The 14,844-nt window shown below is 36.4% G+C and overlaps 2 protein-coding genes across 3 annotated transcripts; one reads left to right on the top strand and one right to left on the bottom strand.

Moving 5' to 3' along the window:
- Nucleotides 1-8,614: 8,614 nt before the first annotated feature.
- Nucleotides 8,615-12,135, top strand: LOC147532269 (uncharacterized). 2 transcript variants are annotated; one of them, XM_086648955.1, is made up of 7 exons: nt 8,615-8,909; nt 9,029-9,155; nt 9,304-9,371; nt 9,638-9,682; nt 9,780-9,904; nt 10,361-10,469; nt 10,725-10,895. In XM_086648955.1, the coding sequence occupies exons 1-7, from the start codon at nt 8,799-8,801 to the stop codon at nt 10,770-10,772; spliced, it is 633 nt and encodes a 210-aa protein (XP_086505081.1). In that variant the 5' UTR covers nt 8,615-8,798; the 3' UTR covers nt 10,773-10,895. The 2 variants fall into 2 exon arrangements, with proteins under 2 accessions (XP_086505081.1, XP_086505082.1); XM_086648956.1 differs by lacking the exon at nt 10,725-10,895 and adding an exon at nt 11,984-12,135 and having other exon boundaries at nt 8,765-8,909.
- LOC147532268 (uncharacterized) lies at nt 11,219-13,893 on the bottom strand. Its single transcript, XM_086648954.1, has 2 exons — nt 12,672-13,893; nt 11,219-12,552 (listed from the first exon to the last, which is right to left on the bottom strand). The coding sequence occupies exons 1-2, from the start codon at nt 13,118-13,120 to the stop codon at nt 11,307-11,309; spliced, it is 1,695 nt and encodes a 564-aa protein (XP_086505080.1). The 5' UTR covers nt 13,121-13,893; the 3' UTR covers nt 11,219-11,306.
- Nucleotides 13,894-14,844: the final 951 nt, after the last annotated feature.

The raw sequence follows: 14,844 nt of genomic DNA, 5'->3' as shown, positions 1-14,844 counted from the left end.
TCCACTTCTTTCGCAACATAATTCTAACCGGGGTTTCTGTCCACCTCTTCTATTACCTGACCTGGAGGTCAATACTACAAACTTATGTTTTCTCCCAATTTCTTTAGCCCAACCGATTAACTCCTCTTTAGTTTGAAAAACATCTTCAGTCACAAAATACTGACCAACATCAATACTAATAAATTGACACCCATCATTTGAAGGTCGATTTTCTTCTTCGGCATGGTACTCCTCTTCAATAGGAACAATATTAAGGTCCGGAATCTGTCAAAAGGTGAAAAAAGCATAAAAATCACTTAAAGAAAAAAATATCTTCAGGATGGAACGGACTGAACGAGTCCGGGATTTATCAGATAAGGACGGATCAGTCTGTCCGTCCAGATCTACAAGAGCACAGACTGTCCAGTCCGTGACTTGTCATTTCTAAACGGATAGACCGATCCGTTAAGGACTAAAAAGTATCGGACTGGTTCAGTCCGTCCACGTCACCGAAATTTCACTTTGGTTTTTTCAAAAACTCACACAACACGTATAAAAACATATAAAATAGGGTCAGGGAATGGTTGTATACCTCATGAGAAACTTCTCCTTGCCCGGAAATAGGTGAAAGAGTTGGAATCGATGTAGTTGTTAAATTTTTAGAACTCTCTTATTCCATGGTTAACTTCCTAATTTCTTTTCAAAAGATGACATAAAGAAGCTATAAATTAGATGTAACACAGTTGTATGATGAATAAATCACCCAGATTGATTTTTTCGAATAAAAGAATAGTCACCGGTAGGTGTCGGAGACGTTGCCGTCGTCGTTGCCGGAGAATGTTGCACTCTTTTCTAGGGTTTTGTTTTGGAAGAAGAATTGATTAGGATTCCTTTTTTGTTGGAAGAAGAAGATGGAAGAAGTAAACGAAGGTGAACGTCACCCACATTAAAAACCGGTGCTTATAGAGACCTCGGGTCAAAAATCATTGACTTGAGTCAACAATATTTTTGGATGCTAACAGCTGTTTGGTCAGGTGCCTTTAGAAGCACCCATTGTAGGGTAGAAGCCTCTGTCTAGTAGCCTTTGTAAGATAAAGAAGATGGTGCTTCTAAAGGCACCGGGCCAAAAAGGCTGTTAGCATCCATCTCTATTAACACCAGGCTCAACTGCTCCTTTCTCTGTTAGCACCATACAACTATGTAGGCACCAGTCATAGCCAACTTAACCCTAACACCTCCATCCGTTTATCACAAAACCAAACAAAATCTATCGGACGGACTGAACCAGGTCGAGCCTTAAGAGGACCAAACGGATCAACAGATCCGGGACCTAAGAGGACAATACGGATCAGCTGATCCGGGACCTAAGAGGACCAAACGGATCAGCTGATCCGGTATCTAAGAGGACCATACGGATCAGCTGATCCGGGACCTAAGAGGACCAAACGGATCAGCTGATCCGGGGCCTAACAGGACAAAACGGATCAGCTGATCCGGGACCTAAAAGTGCCAAACGGATCAGCTGATCCGGGGCTTAAAAAACATCACAATCTTCATTTTCTTTTTCGTGAACTCGACCATGACCAGCTCCTCTGCTACTTGTCGGAAGGTTTTTTTCATCTTTCTCTCTCTAAAAACCCTTATTCTCATCTCTCTTCCTCTCTCTCTCTACCTTTCTGATAAATCTATTGTCTTTATTGTTTGTTTTTGGGAAGAAGAAGGTTTTGGTATTGAATCTTCCAATCTTTCTTCTATATTTACAGAGGGGATATAGAATGGATGAAGATGAACATGAGAAGGAAGAGGAGAGAAAATGAGTTTATTTTGTGGATGAAATTTGGTGAAGAAGAAAGAAGAGAGTGGACCCATTCTTTTCAATTTTGTATATTTACTAAGAGGAATATAAAGTAAATAAGGAAAAATGAAAGATTTTTTACTTACACTATCTAGATGACCACTCGTGATTTTTGTTTTAGAAAAAAAAATGAATTGGTATTCTTTTTATTTTGGAAGAAGAAGATGGAAGAAGCAAATGAAGGTGAATGTCACCCACATTAAAAACCGGTGCTTATGGAGAATTCGGGTCAATGACTATTGACCCGAGTCAATAAAATTTCTGGATGCTAACAGCCTTTTGGCCTGGTGCCTTTAGAAGCACCCTAAAGAAGAGTATATGTTTTCGTCAAGTCAAAAAAAAAATTGAGGCACATCTCATGTTCGCATTATTTTTATTTCTCAGTTTAAAATAATATTATTATTTACAAAATTTATTTTATTAAGCGTGTTGTTTATATTAAACTATGTATAGCATGCGCTTGTGGCACGGAACTAATAGTTGAATGCAATGAAAATGCGGTGCCATCACAATTCATCTTGTAGAATCCAACACCACAAATAGATATATACTCGTGGGTTTTTTTTGTTGAAGATATTCGTGGATTTTTTTGAAGATATTCGTAGGGTTTGGACTAATGTAATATGCAATTTAAGATGTCATTATATAATGTGACCCTATGACCCTCAAAATAAAAATTTTGTAGAAGACTTTCATCACTTCACAATTTCTTTTGTATTCTCTAAATATTTTGATTCTAGGCCACTTGGTTACAACATTATTGCAAAAGAAGTGAGACACGAACATTTATGGAGAATTGATAAAATGTGATTGAAATTCTGAATTTAAAATTAATTTTCAGTTATGCGACAATTCAAAAACGTTGAAGTACTGAGGCACCTATTTATCTATCTCGCTTAAGTCTTATTCTTATACCATTTTAGTTACATTTCTCACTCAAAACACGGTGTAAGTAGAGTGAATAATCTATTGTTGTATAATCTCTATCCATCTTCTCGGTTACTGTAATTGAAACTTTCACCCATAAGGTTGCACATGTGTTTTGTTAAAAGTGCAAAACACAAATCTGCAAATTGAAATTTGAAATTTTGGTCTCAGCCCGCCCCACACTGGATTTGCTCTCAGTCACCCCTAATGTTAGGGGCGACTGAAGCAGTCGGTTGGGGCTCCGCCCAAATCGATTTTGGCCTCAGTGCGACCCACACTGGAGTTGCTTTAACAACACCACGAAAATCCGTAAGGTTTTTGAAAATAAAAGTCTAAAGGTTTAATCCTTCTCTAGCCACCTGTATTGTCTTTAATAATGCGCTCTATTATGTTCAAGTCCCTCCCAAGCAATGAACCCATTTAGCAAGACTGTTCTCTAGTATGACCCAATACTATAAAGAGCGAGGCATTCTCACAGGTAGGAAACATGATGAATTTAAATGCACCAGCTGATCTTTGCAGAGCAGAGCCACTAGTGGGCTCCATCGGGCTGCAACTCCGGTCGAAATGTAATAATAAGAGTAAGTAGTACGACAAATCATGAGAAGAGTTGTGGATAGATGGCAAAATCTGGGATAGTATAATACTTTAATCAAGACGTAACAAGTTTGAATTTGACTCTATCTGTTGAAGAGGTTAACCTTTATGAACCAAAAACAACTAAATAAGGTGTTCATAGTTGTGTGTTCTCGTATAATGATAACTCCCTTTGGCATATGTGTATACATCATTTTTCCATTGATAGAAAAAACATATTTTTCATAGTTTCCTGCATGTTGGTTACCATCGGCTCAAAATATTTTTTTTGTAACAACCAAAGTTATCAAGAATATTCATGGGATCAATTTCACTACTCAAAAAAAAATTCCTTTTCAACAATCATTTTGCTTCATCTATACCTCATTTGAGCCTCAGTCTTGGGTTGCATTATTGATGCTATTTTATAACTAAACCGATAAGAAGATAATTGGAGCAGAAATGTTGGGGTTTTCTTATCTCTGATGGCATTTTCCAGCAGATTTACGACTCCCTTCCTCTCATGTTGAGATCAATAAGAGGTTGAACATATTGTTTTCTCTGGTTAATTACACCCGCTTCCGCATAGATATTCTGATTGTGTTTATGACGGGCAATGCCAAATCTGTGATTCGTTCGCCATAAATATCCACACGATTGATACTTGAATGATATTTAAACCATGTATTAAACTGTAAGAACCACTACTCATACTGATAGGTGTTGGAAAAAATGGTAGAGACCTCTTTCTCTCTCTTCTCTTATCTCTTGTTCCTTTCTAATTGTGTTCGGTGCTTCTCACACAATTCTATATTAGATTAAATATGATTTATAGACTCCCATAAACCTAATTCCATCAATCTATTGAGAACCAATTTGGGTTCGGATTTGATTTACTACACCAAACCCAACTAGGTTTCCCCACTAGGAGGAAAACCCCAACAAACTCTCCCTCTGACTAGGTGGGAGAAAGAACCCCAGTAATGACTGATCACCTTTAAAGGTAAGCTTCAAATCAGAAGTCCCTCAACCACAAATAACGAACATTGATCTCATTCTCAATATGATGCAACACATTATCATCCACCCATTGCCTCATCAAATCACACACTTGAAAATGTAGCAAACTCCACTGATAATTAGAATCATTCAAACTTATCATTCTACCCATATTTTCCATCAGTAACACAAACAAACCAATAACCAAAATCATCACAATCCAAAGAACTCTCTAACTTAAGGCTCTGATACCACTTGTTGGAAAAAAACAAGCGCATCGGCGAAGCGGAATATAACTTTTCCCCCTTTGTGTTAGTTATGAGAAAAAAATGTAGAATAGTGGTAGCAATAAACAAAAAACTGAAAGTACATAAGACAACGATTTTAACGTGAAAACCCCCTCAATATGAGAAGTAATAACCACGGGACAAGTAGTCCAGTCCAAATCAACTATAATAAGAAATTGAGTTATAAACTACGTCCTCCTTGTTCAAAAGAACAAAACCCGGGTCTCACACTCCAAAAGGAATCAATCTCAAACACGAAGAAAACCTCACAAGAAAGAGTAAAACAACCCATAAATATGCAGTCTAAAACGATCCTAAATTCACTAGGATTCTGACCACCAATTACCAATCCAACGATAAAAATACTATATGAACAAGTCAGGAATACCTCTGAGAAATTTCAGCTCAATCGGAGAAGATCTCACTGTCAGATTTCCCGAATACCGAAGGCTCTATGTGTTGAAAATACTCAACGCCCTGTTGACGACTTCCTTTCGGCATCCCTCTTTCTTTCACTCCTCTCTTCTCTTGTGTGATTCTGATTGTGTTCGGTGCTTCTCACACACTTCTAAATTAGATTAAGGTAGTATTTATAGACTCCCTTTTAACCCCACCGACCCATTGAAAACCAACTTGGACCCGAATTTAATTTACTAGACCAAACCCAACTAGGTTTCCCTTTAGGAGGAATACCCAACAATAAGATCTCACCTTCCTGTTGAGATTTCTAATGAAAGAATCCCAACAAAAGGAAAGAGATTTTCATGCTACCTTCCAAACACTGAAACACAACAACCATTCAGAGAATACGAAACAAAATTCAGAAAACTTAACTAAAACAAGTCAAATTAAAGACTGACTTCTTGAATCTCGAAAAGTCACAATGAACTAAGACACATAACTTAATCAGCCAAAAGTCATTCTAAGTAAATAATTATTATCTTAATCCAATTATGCTCCCCTACAAATTTACTTTTGCGATTCAATTCTTAACTAAGTTAAACCAAACCCCAAATTCAACACCTAAATCACCCAAAGCTTCATGTACAATGCCGTCCAAAGCTTCAATTAAGTCGTTGTTCTCATGACAAAAATCATGGTAATATGTTACTCCGTCACTACCATTATATCTATTTTATATTAAGATAAAATGTTTTTGTTCCTTAATTTTATTTCTTTATATAGGGGATAACAAAAATGCGAGAAGTTGATCGCCAGGTCATCTTTACACGATAAAAGCTTTTCTCCGTCTTACACTAGCACAGGAAGTTATTAGAAATTATCTTGAATTAGTGGTTACATCTGATTTGAGTGGACTTCATATTTTAAACAAGTTGACTTGGTATAACTTTATCTACAGGTTTATTTCAGAGGATGGTCTGGGGATCTTTTGAGTTTTTAGGAAGGTGAAGACAGTGTGAAGTGTGTGTAAAGTGGAGTTTCATGAATTCCTTGAAGGAGTTTCATACAAACTGGACTAACATATTTGTCCATATCGACGACGAGGAATATTGAGAGCAAAAATTTTCACTATTCGAGCTACCAAGGGATTAGAGATTTTTTCATTATTTTTAAATTCATTCTGGTATGTTTTGCATCAAAGCAATAGGGGTTTGTCTTAGGTTTCTGTGACTGAAAAACTATACTTTTAAGTTCGTGACTGCAAAAATGTTTTTTTTTTCTAATCAGATGGTTTGTATTCTAATCGTCATTTTGTTTAACATCTGAATTTGTATTTATTTTGATGAAAATACTTTGGTTTTAGAAGTTTGTATCTGAAGAAGAACGAGCTTTTTTTAATGAAGTTAGAGAAACTGGGAGTTTTTGTTTGAATCAAAGATCTTAGTGCGGAATAGGTTAAGATTTTCTTTTTGAGGTTAGTTGAATTTGATGTACATTGTTGTAGTACTAAGATTAGTTCAAGCTTGTGAAAGGTGGAATTTTTGCTTAACTTTCACATAAATTTCTACAAGGAAGATAAAGTTATGAACAATTTTGGAAACGAAACCGATGGAATAAATTTCTACAAGGAAGATAAAGTTATGGGCAAGTTTGGAAACGAAACCAATTGAACAAATTTGTACAAGGATGATGAAGTTTACTAGAGATTGAGAGAACAAAAGACTATAAAATCGAACCCACGTAAATTTATGAACAAACAAAACCAATTAAATAAAATTTCTACAAGGAGGATGAAGTTTACCAGAAATTAAGAGAAGAGATTGAATACTAACCTTTCACGCGTCTGGAACGATGAACGAACCGAAGGAAAATGATGATGAAATTGAAATGTGTCCATGATTTAAGTGTGGGTTTTAGTGAGAGAGAGGAGATGTGTTTGTTGAAGTGAGAAGATACACCCGACCAACTAAGAAGAAACGTCCTTTGAGAAAAGAGGAAAGAAGTGTGGCTTTAGGCGCCCACATGGGCACTTTAGATTTTACTGAATCTAACGGTGGATGACAGTGCTGATGTGGGATGCACAACTGGATTTACCCAGGGTTTGTCCCAGGATTTTCCCGACGAAAGACGTATGGCTTTTAGTGCCCGGATGGCTACTTTAGAAATTTTACTGAATCTAACGGTGGATGGCAGTGCTGATGTGGGAAGGACAACTGAATTTATCCAGGTTTGTCCGAGTCAGAACCCATCCACCTATTTTATGATATAGATGTTACCCCATAATAAGTCACAGGTAAATAATCTAATAAAACAGTAGTTCTATTTTATATCTTGTTTGTGAAGCATTTCACCGGCAAGAAGTGAAACCCAAAGTTCGGGTTTCATCGTGAAACTCAAGTTTGATTTTTTCACTTCTTACTCGTAAGGCGTAATACCCTAGATTGGGGTTTCTACTCAAAGCCAAAGTATTGGGGTTTACGATAGAAACCCTGATACGTTCCCGGACAGAGATTCTTCATGTTCATTAAAGAGAGATAGAGAAAGAGGGGGAAAGGGAAAGTAGAGATAGAAACATGGTGATGGTAGTGGTGGTGGGAGGAAGAAGAAGAGCGGATTTATTATATTATGTTGAAGATCGTCAACAACGGTTGCACACTCGTTTGCAGGTGACCTTTCTTGGTTTCGAAAATTAAGAAAGAGAAAAGGACAAGGCAGAAAGGACTTTTGAAGTAGAGGTAAAAGAAGATTTTGATATTTAAGATTGACTAACAAAAATTTTAAGTTTTGGGGGCCAAATCAAAATACCAAACAAAATATGGAGGCTAAATATTTTAATCAGTCACAATTGGAAAATCAAATTGGCATTTAAATACTGGTATTTGTATAATGTTTTCAAGAGAAGCCAAAGAAAGTTTATTGGAAATTGAATGGGCAATAAAAAACAAGTTCAAACACATCAACATCCAAAGGGATTACATCATGATCATTCAATACATACAAGAAACCAAAAGGGATATTCCAATGGCAAACGCTTCAACATATCCAACAGATTAGAAGACTTATCCTGAACACTGCCACAACATCACATTCGCCCAATTCACAAATCTCAGAACGATTCAGTCGACAAACTAGCAAAATGGGATTGGTAACATAATTGAAATCATATTTGGTCTAATCTTCCTCATTTTATTTCACATTTGTACAACCATAAAACTCTTCTTTTTAAGGTTATTTTCCCTTTCTTTCATAAAAAAAAAAAAAGGTTATTTTCCCTATTAACAAGAAAAAAAAAATAAGAATTGGCATTAACCCACAAAAATAGTTTACCAAAATAAAGATTTAAGTACAAAGTGGGTGACTTTAACTAAAAAAAATTCAATGGTTGCCTACATAACTTACCAAATAATATCCCTCTGGTGGGTTATGATTAAGATCAGGCCCAACCCAATATCAATTCTCCTTGTTATGGATATTAAGATTAGGCCCAACCAAGTGTAATTTTGTAATCATCCATATCTACAAGCCAACATATTCTTCCTTTCCATACTTTTTTTTTTGATGAAGGTTCCTTTCCATACTTGTTATACTTGTTATTGAATTTGGAATATGAATAATGCTCCTAGAGGGAAGCTATCAAATTTGTCCTTTGCTTTGTATTAGGGAGAAACTCACTACCCATTTTTATATCCTTGCAGTTTTCTATTGTTGTTTCTCTTCTCTTTCTTTCTCTTTTCTTCTCCATCTAAGAAAGGAAAAGAAGAAGCAAAAGTTTCATGGGTAATGAACAGAAGAAGCAAGAGGAGGATCTTACTCATAGGATCCCGTATATCCAACTCGATCGTGTTGCTTCGGATTACGCATTTGCCTTGGCACTGCAAGAACAGGTAATATTTCTCTTACTGTTTGGAAACAGTAAGATTCGAACTTTAGTTTTCCTACAGGCTAGAGACAGATATACATGTTATTGCCAAATTAAAACAAGATTGATCTTGTGCCTTGTTAGGAAACAAGATTGACCCCATTTATTAATGATAGCTTTGAGGAGGAAGAGGAGGAAGATGAAGGAAGTGCTACTGAGGGAGATGACGATGATTATGATGAAATTGAAGATGATGATGAAAGATTAGAAGGTAACTGAAACGAACTTAATTTTGAATCAATTCAAGTATTTAAATTCATAAAAAAAAAAATTGACCCAAACACAATTATGTTATTGAATAATGTTTTTAAATATATGCACTTTTTTTTTGTGTGCTTATGATTTTTTTTTCTTTTTAGCCGAGTTGGAAGATCTCGAAGATGAAGAAGACGATCTCTTGGAAGAAGAAGAAGAAGAAGAGGATGAGGTAAAAATAAAATCTACCTTGTCATCACAACTAAACACGAATGAGGTCATGGGCTCATGGCTCTCTAAAGGGGAACTTTTAATCTTATTAACTCGCACTTATTTTTACACTATCTTTACACGTACTTTTAGGCTTCATACGTATTATATTTGTGAAGAACAATATCTAAATGGAGTAAACCATCTTTAAAAAAAAATGGTATAGACCAATCTCAAAATGAAATCATACTATTTCTAAAACTAAAAACTACGATTACTTTTGTATAGGATATGGAGGAAGATGATATCGATCCAGATGACCTGACATATGAGGTGAGTTTCATGAAAAACAACATACGAGTTAATATACTTATAATCCAAAAAGGAACATTTCCGACTAAAAAAATTACTTATAATATGACGCATGCAGGATTTAATGGCATTGGGTGAAATAGTTGGCTCTGAGAACACAGGATTATCAGCTGACAAAGTTGATGCTTGTTTATGTCCTTACTCTTATAAATCAGAATTAGGACGCAAATATGGTTTTGACCAGTAAGTTAATTTCTTGGGGTATCATATCACTCAGTTTTTATGATTTTATCTTAACATTAACTTTCTCTCTAAATCTTGTCCGGACACATCATTTGATCGAGATCTAGTCGAGAGACGGTTGAGAGACGGGTTAGACATAGTATTACAGTCGTTCCCTAAATATATTCCAAATTAAACAACCCTATACATAAGATGTCTCGTAGAACAGTAGACTTACTCTCACTAATTTGAAGACAATGGTACTTGGTATGAAAAAGTGGGACGACTAAGCCTGACAAGCGACGGGCTGATGTGGTCGAATCAGATTGACCAATAATCTTAGATAGATGATTGGACAATGTGACTGACTAAATCCACCCCTTTTTTTGCGTTGCAATTTGTTGATAATTGTTTTCAATATCAGTGTTTACTTTTGAAAATAAGTAATTTTTAACAACAAATATTTGAAAATTTTAGGTGTGTAATTTGTCAAATTGAGTATGAAGAAGAAGAACCAGTTGTTATGCTTCGTTGTGAACACACATACCATTCAGATTGTATTAGTAAATGGCTTCAAATCAAGAAGGTATTAATATCATTAACATCTCTTCTTCTATATATCTTAATTAGTGAATTCTTCGTCATTTTTATGAGTATATCTAACTCATCACCAACTGACAATGAGTACGGACGCCCTAATCTCGGGTAGACTACTCTCATTTACATTTTCCAAAATTGTTGATCCGAACCGAGTCTATATCTAGATGACATAGACTACTATGACGGTCAAATCTATTCGTTTCAAATATATGTTTAACAAGAATATTACATGTCTTCACAGGTTTGCCCAGTATGCAAGTCAGATGCTACCTCCTCTATCTCAACATAAATTCTTCTATAACGATTGAAATGTAAATATATTAATCATTAGGTTTCGTTAATTTGAAATATATTTAGATTAAATGTACATGTTAGTTATAATCAAAACAATAAAAAGAAAGTCATCATATTCTAAGAGTGCATGTTGATTTGTTATATATTTAGATGATATTGGTTTATACAAGATGATATTGGTTTGTCATACGTACATTTCCGACCTTCACGGAAAGATATTAGGGAGCATCTCTAGGTACCCCGTCTTTTTTTTTGCTCAGGTCCACCTTCACTCTTGGAGCTCCCATGGACTAGGCAAATGCGAACACCACTAATGTTACAGACCCAACTCCATTCCAATTTGACTTGGTCCGACCGACCAATTCTTTGTTGAATTGAACTGTTATACGAATAAACTTCGACAAACAGAATCACATTCTTAACAACAAGAATCTAACTATATTAACAATAATAATAAATAATTACTTATTTATAATAATGAAAGATCTAAACACCTTCTTTAGCAGTAGTATTGGTTTCAAAATAAAAACTAAAGTACATGAAACCAGTCAAGCTCTTGAACTGTTGGGGTTTGCGTGTAGGTAGGTTCAAGCCAACTGCAGTTCAATGGCTCGTATGTGTCGTAAAAACCCTTAGTACAGCTTTGACTCCCAACCGGTTGACACTTACCCGTATCAAGAGAATAACATAGAATATCTTCACCATGTAATCTAGGGAAGTAGATTTTGTTCTCCATCCTACTATTGGGAGCAACTCTTAGCAGACAACAAGTATTGCTAACGAACATCATATCCTTTCCCAAACTTTCAACTTTAACCCACGTTAAACTTGTAAAATCCAATTCAAAAACCCGAATCGACAGTCCAAGATGCCCTAAATCTACTAACAAAAGTTTCCCTTTATACTCAACCAAGAACTTTTTGTAACTATCATCGAACTGCCATCTAGGACCAGCAAGAACTTCCTTGAACAAGGAACTATTAGTCTTAAAAACACCCAGACTTCTGTTATAATCTAGGAAATAAAAAGCTCCGTTGCAGAAAACTGGATTATCAAAACAATACGTGAATATATCCGACTTTGGGTACTTACCAGACTGCCAAGTATTCTTTCCTCTTCCAGTGAACATAACAAAAACTTTTTTTTTGAAATCTTCTCCATCTATTACTTGAGTGATTGCAATAACTTCACAATCTGATGATGTAGGTGAGGACGAGAATGAGAGGCCAGTGGAGATACTTTTGAACTCGAACGGTAAGCGCGGAAGTTGGATTGCCTTTCTTGTAACTGGATTGTAAAAAAATATGCTATCCTTTCCTTTTGTCATTAGTAACCACCCGTCCTTTGAGAAACGAATAGTTGCACCCAATATAATGTCGTGACTATCCATTGTGTACTTCTCATTATTATGCATCGGGTCTACAAAATTGTAGATATTACCTTCAGAAAAAACCATCAACGGAGATAAAGATGTGATTTTGGTATCGGTTATTGCATTAATTTTCGTAGATAGTACCGATCGATTCTCTCTACTTAAGGCACGAAAATGTACGTAATCCACTGGAGGAAGATAACTTGCTACCAGCACCAAGGTGTCCCTGTCGAGAACACCTAATGGATTTGCATCTTCAAGTGCTTCTCTGTCTCTACTATCTTGTCCATCAACCTCATTCTCATCATTATTTGTATTTATTTTCTCGTCTTCTACATCTATAATGTTATCTTCCTCCTCTTTGTCTTTCGTGAATATATTTTCTCTTCTTCCTTCGCAAGCCCTAAAATTTAAAGCACAAAGAATGTGGGTTTCAATGTCTAATATAAAAACAAAAAACACAAACCAACAAAAGCAAGATTTTATATGTACTACTGAGTATGAGTTAGTTTTCAAAGTTACCTCACAGTTGGTGGCATCATCACCCACTCCGATGATAAACATGGCATTGGTAGCTTCAGAAACGGCAAACAAACCGAAGTACTTGGCCCTTCTATGTCATATTTATACAGGCCGGGGTCTCCATTGAGTGTGTAATATACACAACCTCTTTTAAGACTCAACTCGGCTGCTGAGCAAGAAGTCGTGGTGGTTTTCCCCAGAAAGAGTACATGATTCCCTAAACTTGTTACATTCTTCCAATGCATTAAAGAGAAATCCAATTGTGATATTTCTATTGTGATAACTGATTTCCCAATGCTGAAGAACTCTCTTGATTCGTAGAATATAGTAACCCGAAAGAGTTCATCACAAGAAACCACATAAATCCTTCTGCAAGGAGCGTGTCTTCCAATCGAAAAAAAAAGGTTCGCTTGTGAAAAAAGACGTAATGGAGAGGAATTCATCATCATATTCGTTATAAACCTCAAATTTGTTCTTTATTTCAATCTCAAGATGCCACTGATTCGTGAAAAATATGTATAGCTTGCCGTTCACAGAAAGGAGTGACCCACTAACTATTTCATCTCGACTAATATAAAATTCATGTGATCTCCATTGTTTATCTCCGGGACGACAATATACAAGGAGGGATTCACCTTCATCATCATCATCATCAAGTTCATTCAAACCAAGCAAGAAGAAGACCATGCTGGTTTTACTAGATGGAGGTGAGGTTAAGATACAACTAGAGATAGTGTAATTGTTAGATTCAAACCAATTGAGTAAATTAGGCAACTTGATACTCTCTAGTGACAATGGGTTCCAAAGAAAGCAATCCCAGTATTTCCAAATTGAATTACTTTTATCAAACTCAGTTGGATCATTGCAAAGAATGACTAACCAACCTTCGTGACAAGGGGATTGCCAAAACAATTTTCGACTCATCTCTGGTATTTGTTTTCTGCAGGTTCTCTTCTTAGGTTCAAGGAGATTGTAGAATGCTTGATCGTGTTCGTTACAAGGTATAACCAGCCATGGTGCTACAGGAAGAGGTGGACGACTCTTATCTGTTGTTGTTGTTGTTGTTGTTTTTGCTGCTGCTAGAAGCTTCTTCTTCTCCATGGATGACAAGTTGACGAGATGGAGCTCTATGAAATTCAATTAAAACAATTGGAAACCCTAATTTATAACATAGAGTTCCTCAAAAGCAACAGAAAAACCCTACTTTGAACGCAACTTGAACAATAACTAACTAATTTTGTTTGGAATTTCAACAAAAAAAAAACTAATTTTGTTTGGAAGATTTCTCCTTTAGCCCCATCAAATGTGACCCACGTTCCCTTGAGCCCCCGGTGTTGTCCAACATTACCCTTGTAATCCCATTTTTTGGTTTTTCCGTTATAGTGCTTTTACCTTATCCATTTTGCTCTTCTTGCTCTAACGCCTTTATTATTGTTGTCAGAGACTTTTAGTTAACTCATCAACTATTGAATTTTTTCTAGCAAAATATAAGAAACAATTTATCCATCTGATCACTCGACCCCACCAATTTTTCATCTATCACAATGGAATTGAGCTTGTCCACTACCATCACATCTTCTTTAGCTTGATTCGGCTTGACTTCAACCATGCTAATTTGTAATGATTCTCTCGCATAAAGATAAGCTCGTAGTATTATTTAGAGATAAGTGAAGGATTTATCCGTTCGGTCTGAAGGAGATGTCCTTCCGAAGGAGTGTCCTTCGACCAAGGTGGCAATGCGATCAATTTGTCAGTTAGGATACCGATGACCACACGTAAAGATCATCCAGTCCGGTCCAATTAGGGGTCGTAATGCTTTGCTAGAAGCCAACTACGATCGTCGGATCAAGGAGTTGATTCGCGGCTAACATAGACCGGATCCTACAACGGGTTACACATAAGAGTGGTAGCTTGGTCGGAGATAATTGACTAGACGGGTACTGGCTAAAGTTGGATGGGATTCAACTGGAAAGGCCGAAAGGGTCCGAATGGAGATTCGGGACAAGATAGAAGGAAGGCTCTTTTGGGCCGGCCATGAGATGGCCGACCAGAGTAAGTGGGCCGGCCATATAAGGCCCATGGTGGGCTGCCCTGGCCGGCCACACTTAAAGGGTTATCAAAATACCCCAAAAGGGTATTTTGGTAATTATCTTTTCTGTGACCCAGAAATAGA

This window comes from Eschscholzia californica, unplaced genomic scaffold (assembly GCF_041429995.1).
Source record: "Eschscholzia californica isolate CP2 unplaced genomic scaffold, dmEscCali1.0.p SCAF_6, whole genome shotgun sequence".
NCBI lineage: Eukaryota > Viridiplantae > Streptophyta > Magnoliopsida > Ranunculales > Papaveraceae > Eschscholzia > Eschscholzia californica.
The sequence above is the reverse complement of the archived record's forward strand: the minus strand, read 5'-3'. Positions and strand labels throughout refer to the sequence as shown.

Excerpts from the sequence above, each read along its gene's own strand:
- LOC147532268 (XM_086648954.1), bottom strand. The coding sequence starts at position 13,120 with ATGATGATGAATTCCTCTCCATTACGTCTTTTTTCACAAGCGAACCTT. Across the intron at positions 12,553-12,671 it reads ATGATGCCACCAACTGTGAG|GGCTTGCGAAGGAAGAAGAG; the intron begins GTAACTTTGAAA and ends TTTAAATTTTAG.
- LOC147532269 (XM_086648955.1), top strand. The coding sequence starts at position 8,799 with ATGGGTAATGAACAGAAGAAGCAAGAGGAGGATCTTACTCATAGGATC. Across the intron at positions 9,156-9,303 it reads TGATGATGAAAGATTAGAAG|CCGAGTTGGAAGATCTCGAA; the intron begins GTAACTGAAACG and ends TTTTCTTTTTAG. Across the intron at positions 9,372-9,637 it reads AAGAAGAAGAAGAGGATGAG|GATATGGAGGAAGATGATAT; the intron begins GTAAAAATAAAA and ends ACTTTTGTATAG.